At 36.5% G+C, this 15,020-nt stretch overlaps 1 protein-coding gene across 4 annotated transcripts in view; it reads right to left on the bottom strand.

The window, feature by feature from the left end:
- The window catches only part of ETV1 (ETS variant transcription factor 1), a 92,706-nt gene that overhangs the window by 10,238 nt on the left and 67,448 nt on the right, over nucleotides 1-15,020 (bottom strand). For all 4 annotated transcript variants that reach the window (XM_082845944.1, XM_082845941.1, XM_082845943.1 and 1 more), the window contains 3 exons: nucleotides 6,140-6,206; nucleotides 4,474-4,544; nucleotides 777-946 (listed from right to left, as the gene is read on the bottom strand). In XM_082845944.1, the coding sequence (XP_082702070.1) occupies nucleotides 777-946; nucleotides 4,474-4,544; nucleotides 6,140-6,206 (308 nt within the window). The remainder of the gene's footprint in view (nucleotides 1-776; nucleotides 947-4,473; nucleotides 4,545-6,139; nucleotides 6,207-15,020) is intronic.

The following is a 15,020-nucleotide window of genomic DNA, read 5'->3' as shown; positions in this document are numbered from 1 at the left end:
ACTCCATTGGTATGTGCATGGGGGAGGGTTGGAGGAAGTAAGACAGCTGAAGAGAATGAAAGGTGTTCCATTTACCTGTATTCTCTCTATCCAGAGTCTTCTTAGGTATGGTGACATTTTAAACTTTATTCCTACCTTCCAAAGGAGCGTACACAGCCCAGCTGATTCAAAACAGATGTCACCAATAATCAAAGGGAAACAATGGTTGTACAGGTCTGTGTCTCCTAAGAAACACTTAAGGAGTAAGAATTTCCCACTGTGGCCCTTGTGTGCCTTTATTGCCCACAGCTACGTCTCCCCTACACCCTCTTACACATGACTTTGTTCTCTAAATGTTCCTCTCTAACCCTCTTGACAAAAATCAAGACTGTCCAAATAATAACTGCTAATTCTCAAGAACAATTCCTCCATACCCAAAACTAGTTGAACTTTGATAGACATCTCTCTTCCTCAAAGACCATCAAACGTGCCCAACTTGGATGCACCTTTAGAGACTTCCCAAGCCCTGCTCTCTTGAATAAAGGATTATGCTAACAATCCGGTTGATTTCCTTCAATTCCTGTAGGATGGTATGCCACTGGAAAAAGCCTGCAACATATTCATGTCTTATTTTAAATACATTCCTGCTTTTTTTTTTTTTTTGGCCCACATTTTAATTCACAATGTTTCCCTATAGTTTTAAAATTAAAAAATACTTCTTTGGCATATTAATCAAGTCTATGTTTCCTTATATTAGAACATATCTGATCTTCCTAAGTAGAATCTACTAAACTCACCTCTTCAGGCTCAATCAATTTAAATTCCATGCCTCTCCCAGTCCAGGCAATGAAATGGGAATTGGAAGGGTCGTCCAGAAGTGCTACCAAAAACTGCCAGAGCTGAAGTGATCCCCGCCGCTGGTACGTGGGTCCTTCCCGATACATTCCTGGCTCTTGCTTTATATCTCCTAAATTAAAAACATTTTAAGTTTCTATGATTAGCCATGATATTTACATAAAATTTATATTAAACCAATCACTAAAATGGTTACACCACAACCAATTTAAGGGTGTCTATGAAATATACTGTTACCATTAAATAGGGATTTAAAATAGGTAAAAGGGTGAATATAACCCAGGAATCTACAAATTTACACACAACTGTATATATAAAGGTCACTATAAATGCACAAAGGCCAGAATAAATCCATGGAGGTCATTTACTTATAAAAATGCTGTATAACTTTTTCTTTCTTTAGATACTATTTTAAAAACTGTAGTATCCGATCATATTTCTTGCCTTCATTGTTAATGCTATTACTTACTGCTCTAAGTAACAATGCAGAGGGAGTAATCAATTTTAAGCTCTGTGCATTTTATTTGCACAAATTAAATTCTGCAATTTGTAAATACCTCATTGACCTGCACATGACAAACTAGTGAAAATTTTAATGCAAATACTTCAAAGCAAAAAAAAAAAAAAATACTTCAAAGCAAAGTTAATAGCATCTTAGGCTCTGTGAGTTAAGTAAAAACTAGGACAATGTCATGGGTAATTCAGGGCATACTGGATTACCAGTGTACCATCTTTCTTCCACACCTTCACTGGCACTCTGCTTTCTCAACTGGCAGCAAATGAAAATTCTCTCATTTTTCCTTGTCTCTTGTTTGTATTGCACTTATTTGAGTTTAGCTTGCTATTCTTTTTCTAAAAGTCCAATTTTATAATGTTTATACACACACAAAAAAGAATACACCAGAGTTTTCTGTAATCTATATTTTTAAACAAGAAAGGTTTGTTTGTGCTACATTTATTTGTTATTCATACAAAGTGTAAAAAACTCTATTAAATAGATTACAGCAGCAAAGGTGTTAGTTTCCAATTCTTTGGAATATCTGGCCAGATATTTTGATTTTACCAAAAAACAAACAAACCAAAAAAAAAAAAAAAAACACAACTCAGTTTCATGACTACTGATTATTTACTTCTATCTCCAGCAAATTGTCCCAAAAATATGTGGAATTAGTCACATTGGGGATTGAATGTCTAGGGCCCTACAAGCATATCACTATTAATGCATGAATTTCTCTCCTGCACTAAAGAAACAATTCAGACAGAATATATTCGAGCCGATCTTCTGACATTAAGTGTGAATTATAAACCAGACCAAATCACGAGCTTTTTAAAAGTTTCCTTTGGTCAAGAGACAGAAATACACCTCTTAAAATAATTACAGAAAAACACTTAAAAAACCTAAACCAGGGCTTCCCTGGTGGCGCAGTGGTTGAGAGTCCGCCTGCTGATGCAGGCGACACGGGTTCATCCCCGGTCCGGGAGGATCCCACATGCCGCGGAGCGGCTGGGCCCGTGAGCCATGGCCGCTGAGCCTGCACGTCCGGAGCCTGTGCCTGTGCTCCGCGACGGGAGAGGCCACAACAGTGAGAGGCCCGCGTCCCGCAAAAGAAAAACCTAAACCAAAATAAAATTATTCACTCAACAGCTGCTAAAAATCATTATGCTGTTTTGGTCTAAGCTATAAAATATAGAAAGAAGTGTCTCTTCATACTGATTTCAATGACAGGTCTATTTATCTCCGTTTTTCCTTCTGAGATTTAGAAATTTTCATGGGGGTAACTGAGCAATTATGCAGACAGAGTGAAACACTGTCAGATTCAGATTTTCTAACCTTTAGATTGTTTCTGCCTATAAATGTGACTGACCATACTGGCCTTGTACAATGAAAAAATAACCCTTTCTTCTTTCTTCTTGGTCTCTATTCCTTATAAAATGTAAGCCCAATACTATCTTCCCAAAAATATTTTCTTAGTATAAAATTGAGGAGTATTTCAAAGCCAAAGGGAAAATATAATCAAGACAGTTAGCTTCCCCAAACATGTAAGTGACTTAGACTTTGCCCTGTTAGATTATATCATAATCCTGTCTACAGTTTTGAGCTATTTTCCTTCCTTACATGCCCATACTAATTATCGCGATTTCTTAAAATGTTAAGCTCACTAAGCATGAAATAAGCTGATGAAGATCATGCCAAAAAGTAGACTTTATGCTTTATCTCAAGAGAAAAAGCTGGACTTTAAGGATGTTGATGCTCTGCGAATGATGCCAAAGAAAATAACACAGATCACACCTCTGAAACTCAAAGGTTAAAAGTAACATCTATTATAGAGTAAGGCTGAAAAAGTGATCCCTATTGGAGTTTAACCCTGTGACCTTGGCATGAATTTAGCGATGTAAAGGGAGGCTAAGGAAACAGATCTTCCCAAGACTTATATCACCCCTTCTGAAACGTCTACGTGTAGCGAAAGCCTGGGGAACACAGTAGACTTCAAGCAACTAATTACAGACTGAGAAGCAATCTGCACATACACTTTGCTGTTTAAATAATGACAATTAAAAACTCCTGAGAGCTAACCAGGCCATTACAGCCATGATCCCTAAAGTTTGTGCAATCAGCTAATCAGAGGGCCCCTGCTTGTTTCCTGTTAAACAATCAAAGCAGGAAATATGGAGACCGCTCTGAAGAACCACTAAGTCAATCAACTGTTCACTTTTTACCCAAGCCTCTGTGTAGATGCTGACTGCTGCCACCTTTGTCAAGAAAAGAAGATTCTAACTTGACACCCCTTTCTAACGTGTGTGTGTGTGGGGTGATATTTTCATTTTCATTGCCACAGCAAGTGATATTAAAAGAGTGATGCAGGGCTTCCCTGGTGGCGCAGTGGTTGAGAGTCCACCTGCCGATGCAGGGGACACGGGTTCGGGCCCCGGTCCGGGAAGATCCCACATGCTGCGGAGCGGCCGGGCCCGTGAGCCATGGCCGCTGAGCCTGCGCGTCCGGAGCCTGTGCTCCGCGACGGGAGAGGCCACAACAGTGAGAGGCCCGCGTACGGCAAAAAAAAAAAAAAAAAAGAGTGATGCTTTCCTAACTCCATCTGAAGCAATTACAAAGTAATGTCACATTAGTAATGAACATCTTCCCAGGGGAAAAACAAAAAAGGAGGACTCACAATCACTAACTAAATGGGCAGCTGTACTGTTCCTGTGTTCCATAATGCATGTTTTCGTGAACAATAAAAGGCAAGAGCCTGCATTAGTCATCCATGCATCCACAGTAGCACGCTTTCTCCTCTGCTTTGTTAATTACGGGATCAGCTCTCAGTAAATCTCAAGCAACAAGCTGCATGTCCTCAGCCGGGCAATGGAAAGGGCCCCCTTATTCTACATAAAGCCCAGCAAGAATGACACTCTGTCTAACTCTAAAAATGGGATCTCTCATAGGACAAAAGAAAAAAGCTTCTTAATGGGCAAAGGAAAGGGAATTTATAAGAGGCAAAGTTTAGCGAGACTTGAGTGCATCGTAAGTGACGGGCATAAAGATCGTTAAGTAGCGATGTTGACTGCTTTCAGGAGAGGCGAAGGTGATCTCTCCTCGCCCTCTTACAGAAATCAAAACTTGATACACAATGAAAAACCTACCATCGAATTTCTCTGGGACAACACAGGTGTCATCATAAAACTGCCTGGGGCCCTTTTCAAACATGCAGCCTGTGGGGGGAAATGAAATACATTTACTCATGACAGAAATAACACTCACAAATAAATCAAAATATAACCATTAACGCAAAAACGGAGGTAGAAAAGGACTCTTCTACTTTTCCACTCCGTGACCTTGGACACATTATTTAACCCCTGTGCCTCAGTCTCCTCATCTATAAAATGGGAATGATAACAAAGCATCTACCTTATAGGGTTGTTGTGAGGATTACATGATTTAATATATGCAACTTTAGAACACTGCCTAGCACATGGTAATACATGAGAGTTAGCAATTTATATTATTACTAACCAAAGCATAGAGCTTACGTAAACACTGGCAAACCTGGGATGTATAACGTATCGTTTCCTTTTCCATTTTCTTCCAAGTTTTGTTATTCAACCAGATGAGAGGGAAATCAGAGTGAATTACTGCCATGTACCTTGCATTATGACCCTGAGGAACTGAAACAGGTACGGTTTACCCCCTTACTTCTTTGCAGAAATATTTAGCTAGGTTAACTTTCTCATGTTTTCATCTTCAATAGCCAAGGCAGTTAAAAAAAAAAACTTTCCTTTTTTGCTGTAACATAACTAAGTCCACAGGAAAAATGCAAAATAAATTGACAGCTTTTCACAATCATTTTCTCCCCCAAATATCCTTGACTGTGGGACCTTCATTTAATTGCTGTTATCTTTCATCACCAGGAAGAAATTTCCCATAGTTTAGTCACAGTTTTATTTCTCAAAAGTATTGGTCTCTGTGGTAGGCACATAATATTAAAAATAGCAACAATAATTATATTGCATTTGTGCAAAATTTTTGGCCTCATATTTTCTGGATTTATCATCTCATAATACTACCCTTTAAACATGGGGATTTACTTCTATTAATGTTATTTAAACAAAACAACAAATGCTGGACTCAACCTAGAAGGATGGATCTAAGTCATTCACTAAGATACATAGTGTTGACATCAAGGACCATGCACATAATTCCGGAAATACTTTAAAGGGGAGTCTATCCAGATAAAATCATTTTCATTCATTACTTTGCAGGTATCATGCCCATTAGAACAAAACTTTCCCCCCACGGTTACCATAACACATCCACAACAGAAAACTCCTTTTCTAACTCTTTTTTGTGAAAGTCCATTCTTAACAATTACTTGTCCCAAAATGTAAAATCTAGGATATTTAAAGGTGAATGTATTTAAATCAACGGTGCTTTATTTCAAAACAATGACTTAGGTCTCTAAAGCAAAACTGAAAATTCCTAAAAGATACACTTCAGTAGAAAGCAGTAAGGTAAGGTGATCTTATAAAAGCACACGTTCTCTTTCAAAAGGATGTGGTTGCTGGCAAAAAAGAACAGAGAAGTCCACTTTTCAGCTGTTTATATGCACATGACTCATGTTAACAACCAAATATAAGAGATCATGACCTGAAAAATCTTCCTTTTACTTTAAAAAGAAAAGTTTTAAAATAATGGTTTAGTGGACATAAGTGATTTTCCCCATGTAATATAATGATAATCTGACAGCATCCTTAGGACGTCCAATTATGTTGACAGGTATTTACAAGAATTTCAATAGTGGAAAACTTAACTTCTGTTCTGCTGGGATGAGCCAGGAAGCCTTCTTGCCTCATATAAATGGAGTGGCAGCTAGGCACTTCTGCAAGAGGAAACAACAGCGGTCAAAGATGTCTGGAGCTGAAAATGTGCTGTTATCAGTGGACAGAGTGCAGAAAGGAAAAGTAACAGAAACTGACACGAGTCTCTTGAGGGGAACTTGTCAACACATAGTTAACGTTTCAGGCAGGGCCCACACAAGAAACTTAAGGATGAGAAGCATATCATGGTGGATACTGAGTCTCCTGAACAGGCAGGTGAATTCAAAGTTTTACCCACACCAACCTTCATAAAGTAAAGGTGGCTTTGCCAGCAACCCTGCATAAATGTGATGGTGTCCTCAAACAGTGTCATGACTTAAAAAATATTTCAGGACATGTATGGAATAGCTTTGTATACTCAATGTCATCCAAAGCAAAGATCAATAAAAGACTCATTCATAGTTTATTTCATGAACACTGCCTAGAAATTATTATGAGAAGACGAAATTGTTATATCTCTTAAAATTACTCCAGCCTAGTGAGGTGACTGCTCTTTTTTCTTCAGATATATACAAGACTGGCTTTTCATATTGTTAAGCCCACAGGTCAGATTCAAATCAGTGAGGCTATAAAAGAGAAATCCAACAACTTTTTAGCAAACACCATTGTTACCTTAAGAGTGAGGCCTTGCCTGTGTGACCAAGTTAACTCATCCCTGAGAAAATAAACTTGGTTAATGGTTAAACTTGAGTCATAGTGATGGTTGTGTATCTAATGTGTTTAGTAGCTTTAGATATGGGGAAAAGGAAAGATATATAGATTAAGAGACAAAAGATTAAAATTCAAGTCCTTCATTTACTACTAATAAAGCTACATGACTTTAGATAAGCCATTTTGTGTCTAAGTTTATATAAAACAAAGGGTTGGGTGAGATGTTATCTGAGTCTGTTATCGTCCCTAGTTATTTAACTCTGAATATAGAAGTTCACTCACATAACCAGAGGTCTATTCATGGTGAAGAGAGTGTAGTTTCAACCTCAAGACCCTCTACTTGCAAGAGCCCTACTGAAATCCTATGCCTAATTTTGTATATGTCATTTCCTTTTCCTTTTCTTTCAGAGGGTTCCCCAAATTTTATAAGTTTTAGGTACCAAAAACCTGGGCCCAACCCTACATATAACATATATAGGTTCCACAGGAATATATACACATGTGATTAAGTTGATTCTATCTTCTGTATGTATTACTTAAGTTTTTAAAACAACATGTACAAAACTAAATGTATAAAAATATATATGACAAGTGTGCTATTTAATATAAGAATATATCTTCCTTTCCACCACTTGTAGTAAGTACTTAACTTCTGAACAAGTAATAACATTTAAATGAATGGGAATCCAAAGGCCCTTATCTCTCTTTAACTATCCATCTATAGACTTTCATGCTGTAATAGATAATGAGCACTGTTTAGCCCAGATGTCATTCTTTCTTGGTCTGGAATGTTCCATTTTTAAAGTCTACCTGATGTTCTAAAATTTTTTCTAGTGATAAATATCAACCAAAATATGAGATATTATTTCACAGAAAAAAGCTTATCTTACGTGGTTTTAGTCAAAAATAGCTTAATGGCGATCCCTAATAGCAGTAATCTTGAAAAGTATGTGGCAATCAATACCTTACAAGCCGAAAATAGTGTAAAACTCATTTTCAAACACTTTATTACATTGTGCCTTCTTTATATAAAGTATTATGTGGTGTATAATTCTGGCCCTACAGGGTTAAACCGTGCTTTCTGATATCAGTGCTTACAATAGGGTTGCAGTGGAGTTGATCTTCTGGGTTAACAAATGATTAGCAATGCATTTTATCCCAACTCTTTAACCAATGGTACTTCAAATTAATTTTTCACGTTATTTTGATTTATTACCAAGGCGTAAGTTCCCTCAGGCAGCTGGGCCTGGAAACGAGAGTGTTAATGACTCTGCCATCAGCTCCACAGCTGCTTAGAGGCAAGCATTTTGTTGTACCAATGTTGACACCCTGCCACAAAATACTTTTACTGACTGCTGCCCAGCTGGAGTGTGGCTGTAAAAACAGCTGGCTGGCTCTGGAGGCAGCTAGGAAATGTAGAGGTTAAACTCTATTATATATTTAGCGTGACTAAATGTAGTTTCCTCCCCAAAGGGGGAGAAAAAGCGGAAGAAAGAAAATGCAAGCGTTTCTGAGAAACCCACTATTCAAAGTTGAAGGGTCGGCTTATAAAAGTGCCCTAACACCATATGAAATAATCATAATCCTGGAAAACTAGACATTTGACATCAAAGATAGGATTCGATGGATAATTTCACTAATACTCATGTCTATTGAACTAGCTGATTTATTGGTTTCTGTTGTACTTACTCTGTAATATTATTCATAAATTCTACTTATTATTCTATGACATTTAAAGTATACTGATTTAAAATTCATCGTAAATTAATGACATAAAATATGGCTAATGCCGCAGCCTCCATTACGTTTCCAAAGGCTCAACTTGTGGCCTAAGTTCTAAACAAAAAAGCACTGAACAGCAATTTAGAAAAAAATGCATACGTGAGAATATATTTGTGATTATGCCAGTTCTTAATACTATTGATTACACCCCAGAGTAAATAAAATTAACATCTAGCTCTTGGAATTGAGACACTTGGCCAGCATCGTTTAAGTCCAGTCTATCTTTAAAATCGGTGCCCTCTGTATGGTCCAGAGAAGCCTGAAAAAAATATGGCTAAGAGAAGTTTACTCCCCTAAAGTAACGAAAGTCATGTTATCCTAAAGCGATATCAGTTAATTTATGACCATCCGAGTGGGTCAGACTCTAATCAAATTGTAGAAACATTTCCAAAGTGATTATTCAATCAAATGACTAACATGGTTAATTAGGAGCCATAAACGTTGCTCTGAAGTTCATCAAAGTAATGACTTGCCCAGAAAAATTACTGCTAATTAAATTGCCTGCTGCTTTCATTTCTACCTTATCTAATAAAAAATCCAACCAATGAAGTTTGGCATTACATTTTAACTTTTGCTAAATGCTCAACTCAGATCCAAACTAGCTAAGTGGCGACTTCAAAGGGAAATGTTTTGTAGCAGGGAATGGAGGCATTTCATACGCATTTGTTTATGTTTATCCATGAAATAAAACTTACATAATTCAGTGACAATAATAAGCTGCAGTTTATCCTGTTCACAAACGTTAAGATGAGAGCATATTTACACTGTCTTAATATGCATCCATAATTATAATCTTAGGATCATTAGTCAGCAGTGATTACAAACGTTCACCTTGTCGTCTAAGAGACCTGGTTTTGAATCTCAGTTCTGATATTTTATGGGAGTATAACATTTTGTTAGTTATTTAACACCTCTTAACTCTCAACCTCCACATCTGTAAAATGGGAATAACAGTGATTTCCTTCAAAGGGTTTTTGGAAGACCATATGGAGTAAGCCACGGGCAACATTCTGCCCACTTTCTGCTAACACTCAGGATTCAATATAAGGTACTTATTATTAACAGAATCTACTTTTAAGTGAACCTCACAAGTATTTAAACTGTGTGAATCACCGTACTTAAAACTAGAAATAATTACACATCAAAATTATTTTTGTAACTTAATTTGCTATTCTTAAATCATGTATCTATTGAGATGGTTGACATTGCTTATTCGTGTACTTATTCAGTAATATTCTTCATAAATCTATTAACCTATGATATTTAAAATATATTGATTTTAGATTCATTATAAGTTTATAAGGTTTAGTGAGAAGCTCCATTATATTTTCAAAATATTTGGAGGTACCTCTTTTGAGCTTCTTTTTACAGTATTACTCCCTGGTATTTGATGCTAAATGGCTTTAGTCTAAAAAGTTTTAAATTCAATCTGTAAATTGAATTATGTATATTTAATTTAGGGTAAAGGATTGTTTTTTATTATTTGGAAACTTATGGATCAAAGAGCTCTTCAGCATGACCTTAGGATGGGGCCAAATCAGCTTGCAGAAACTAAACTGCCTATAATTTGTCACAGATGCGTTCATGGTGATGAAAGCTGATCTAATATGCTGCAAAAATTCAAAGCAGCAAAGCACTGTTGTCATTTTAATGCGCTAGTCATAGTCACTGTGGCGGAAGTTAAGAAGAAGTAAACTAACACACTAAACTACCTGATTTGATTAGTCTTCCCCTTTAGTAACGCAGTTAAAATTTCCTTTAAATTAAGATAAGCAAGTATGAAACTAAAAAGCTGTTTCTTGACTTGCATTTTAAACCTGTATTGGGAAACATAATACTGATTTGGGAAGCTTTACCAAAGGTCTGCCCACAAAGTGCAGTTTTGAAGTTGCTAGGCACTTTTCTGATTTGCATATGTGTTGCCCCATAGTACAGGATGAAGTTTCTTCTTCAGGTCATGGTTTGCCTAAAGTTTCTAGGAGCTATAACAGGCCGGATCAGAGAGAAACTATTTGCCACAGTTGTATGAGACATCCCTATGATTTGTTGAAATTCTTTGTTATCAAATAGTGTACGAAGCTGAAAACACTTCAGATTGTAAACTCTAATTAAGGGGGAAAAAGCACCTTTCTTTCATTTGATGCTTCTAGTTAAATTCCTGGAGAAACAATCAGTGTGATAACTTAATTAAGCATTCAAATCTCTGAGAGTAAATGAGAAATCCCAGTAAAATAGAAATAAGTTCGATGTTGTATTTTAATGTGATTTTGCTTTCATGTGAGTGTACACTGCAGAGATGGATTGATTACACACTTAACTAACTCCTTGAGGAGGTGATGTAACAAGATCAAGTCCACCTAAACTTGTTTATGGTATAATGATGATGGCGGAAATTAAAACTCCAGGGCCAAAATGTGTGTGTCAACATACATCCGAAATTAACAGGTACTTGGTGAAAAATGTGCTTGTGTGTGTGTGTGTGTGTGTGTGTGTATTTCAATGTAAACACAGGAGTTTAAACAAGTTTTCAAAGACATTTATTTATCATCTAAACAAATACTGAGCGGTACCAAGAACTAATGGCATCAATCTCATTCAAGAAAGAAGAGCATTATGACAGATCTTGCCTAAGTTTTGTCTTTCTTAAACTTAAGTTTTTTGTTTCTTCTCATTTCCTGGCAAATTCAGTTTATTGTTTAAAATCCAAAGGTTTTCCAGAGTGCATAAATAAATGAGCTTCATAAAGATGTATCTAAATGCACAGGTCTTCACATACATGCTAGTGTAGCATCCTGTACTCTGCATTTCTACTTACCACATGAAGAGATTACGTGTAACTAATCAAGAAAATATATTTTATAAAGTGTTCTAAAAAGGATGCTAACATGAGGATTTTTTTTACACCCATACAAGCTATTTATAGAACAAACCTGAAAGTAATTAACTCTAAAAAATAAGGCCCAGTATTAATATGTCTGAATTCAAGTGTGAAGGCTTTAAGTCAAGTTTTATAAGATCTATCTGTTGTCAGTCACAAAAGCTCTATATAAATATAACAACTTAGTCACTGAAACATGTAAAGAAGGCAGAAAAGTTGGAGGTGGCTGAAATCTTAAGAGAGTGATGCATTTGGTATTACTTCATTCACACTTAGATGGGAGCTTTGTCATTAGGATTTTTAGTAAATTGTGAATATAAATAATGTAAAATCTGCAGAGATATTTCTTTTGCCACAGATCAGATGTACTGAATCTACTGTTGACAGACTTTGAGGACAGAAAGAGAGCTATGTCAGTCTTTGTATGCCTAGAATAGTGCTTGCAAAACCTTAAAAAAGAAAAAAAAAAGTAACACAGTTATCTGCATTCAGATGCTTTTAAAACTTAAAGGCTATATAACCTAAAACAACAGCATAGAATTTTACCTAAGAAACCACAAACTTCTCTTGTAAGCATCTGGGTTTTTTGGCTTTTTTTTTTTTTTTTTTTGCAGGGGACAGTATCCTACACAAATAACCACCACATTCAAAGAGGATTAGCTTATTATGATCTAGTTGGCTCACAGTTTTACAAGCCTGTGGAGGTTTCAGTAAGTTAGAGTTGAAAATAAAGTTGCAATGATAGGAAACACAATTGCACAAAATAAGCACAATTTTAACTTTGACTACTTATTAGATATTATTGCACTCTGACAATTAACGGAAGTTTAAAAATATATATGAGAAAAGATGCCATTAGTTGCCAAAGCGGGCCACAAAAAAAATTCTGAAGTGGGGGAATTTTTCATGATGAGCTTCAATACTGAATTGTTCCCTTTCTGGAACCTACACAATTTGAAACAAATACATCATGAATTGCTTTGTCCTCTCACTCATTTTTCCTTGGATCACCTCAATATTCAGATGATTTAGTCTCCTTGCTTTAAACATGAATAACACTAGCAGTTAAGTTCAGTACGACTGTTTCACTACGTCAGAAACAGCATAATTGTACACTATCTTGCTGGCTATGCACAATATGATTGTTTTTTGTTTGTTTTGTTTTGTTTTTTTGCGGTACGCGGGCCTCTCACTGTTGTGGCCTCTCCCGTTGCGGAAAACAGGCTCCGGTACGCGTAGGCTCAGCGGCCATGGCTCACGGGCCCAGCCGCTCCGCGGCATGTGGGATCTTCCCGGACCGGGGCACGAACCCGTGTCCCCTGCATCGGCAGGCGGACTCTCAACCACTGCGCCACCAGGGAAGCCCCAATATGATTGTTTTAACATAAGAATATCTCTCTTATTTTGTCTTATCCTTTAGCACTGAAGTGTATTTATAAATATTATAATAGTGGCACCTCATTCAAGAACTAACAACAGTCTGAGGAAATCTCTAGAAGTTAAGATAAAATCATATCAACAGAAATCCTTATTCTAATTGCCTAGACCCCTAACACTATATTAGCAATTTTACAAACATAGTCATATTTAATCCTCACAAAAACACAAAAGGTATAGGAATTATTTTCCCCTTTCCATGAATGAGGAAACTGAGGACAAAAGAGGTAACAAAACATGCTCAAAATGACATTAGTAGTAAATAGGTAACAGGTCCAGGATTCAGTATAATGTTTCCAGTGTCATACCAAGTGGGTGGTTTTATTTTTTAATGCTAAGAATAACAAAAACATGTGGATGAAAACAGTGAACTGTGAGGGCCCACACACTGCAAAGAAGGGTTAGCAGAATGGAATGTTCAAAGATACTTTTCTAAACTTAAGAGAATAGTAAATAAATCATAATGATATATGCGTGTCATTCTTTCAGTTGTGCCTTGCTTTGTTTTTCACATGTGTTTTTGAATAGCTATCTTTGTAAAATTTTCAAGACTGTATTAGAAGCAATTAAATAGAAAATTTTCACACGTGTACACCCATGATAAAAACCATAATCTATTTAATCTGAAAAAAATTCCTTGAAAAGATTTCAATTAAGTTATGCCTATGTTAGGTAAAAATATTTTATGAAATAAAAAGTCTCCCTTTAAACTATTACATAGTTAAGTCACTTAAGTATAGAGATCCTTTAAGTGTAAAATATTCTATAACAATATTCTAAACCTAAAAATATATACTCAGACATATACTTGTAAAAAATAAATATTTATCTTCCCTCTCTTGTTCACGTTTATGAAACACACACAGAGGGAGAAATCCAAATGCGCATCCTTAAACTGTCTCATTTAATTGCAAATCTTAGTTGCACATATGAAAACAGTTGTATGTTCATCTCACCCACTCGCAATAAGCAGTTCTGGGCCTAAGCATCCTGGTTGTTTTCTTTAAAAAGAAACTAAAAATCCTACACTAAAAAAGTACACCCCCCTCCCCATTCTAATTCCCTTTTTTCATGCTAGTTCAACTCACAAGCAGATTATCCCTCCCTTCCCCCTTTCCTGCCTGTAAAATCCCAGTTAGACAAACACTGTGTGGCTGAAATGACATATTTGAATGGAATTCAGACCCACCAGTTCCTGTTTATGTTTCTGATTTGAGAATGTTGCCTTCTCATTCACTATACATTAGGAACACTGCAAGGCCATAAATAGTGTCAGGTTACATGCAGGCAGGACCAATGAGCATTAATCATTACTTCCAGTCAACTGGCAAAAGCAGCAGCTGATGGAACACTATACCCTTCAGCTCTGTATAAATGGACATTCCAGAGAGTAAAGAGTGTGTGTGTGTGTGTGTGTGTGTGTGTGTGTGTGTGTGTGTGTGTGTCCTTTCAGTCTCCATTTTATGAATGAAACTCCAGGCTCTATAGAGTCCATTCATGTAAGAGAAATGCTTACAGGGCTCTGCCCCTAGGGATCAATCAGTCATGGGTAAAACTGATATGATTGGTTTAAGACAGCCTTCAGCCTTCCATTACTGACTTAAAATACAGTCCCTGTCCATTTGACCTGTGTTAATGCATAAAGAGTAAATCCAGACCATAGTCTCAATTCTCAAATCAAATCACTAGCCAATGCCACTTACTGTAACTGTAGATTTAGAGCATACTGAAGTATTTCTTAGAAAAACTGATATAGTGGACCAAAGTACTGTTTGGGGAGATTTGCTATTTTAACCCAGAACTGAATGAGGAAAACTCATATGAGATCGGCTAAGCAATAAAAAGCAAAGTCAAATTGTGAGCTCTATTATAATAACAAAATCAACTAGGAAGGCATCACCGCCACTTTTCATAATTTAAGCACCTAAATATCAGAGATTAAGTGATCTACTAGTCCACAAATCACACACTGAGAAAAAGAAAATTATATTTGGATTCTAGAGAAACAGGTAAGATGTTAATTTTTTCTGAAGGATCAATAGCTCATTCCTTTAAATTCCCGAGTGAT

This window comes from Leucopleurus acutus (assembly GCF_964270905.1).
Source record: "Leucopleurus acutus genome assembly, chromosome: 9".
NCBI classification, from domain to species: Eukaryota; Metazoa; Chordata; class Mammalia; order Artiodactyla; family Delphinidae; genus Leucopleurus; species Leucopleurus acutus.
This window is presented reverse-complemented; position numbering and strand designations above follow the sequence as displayed.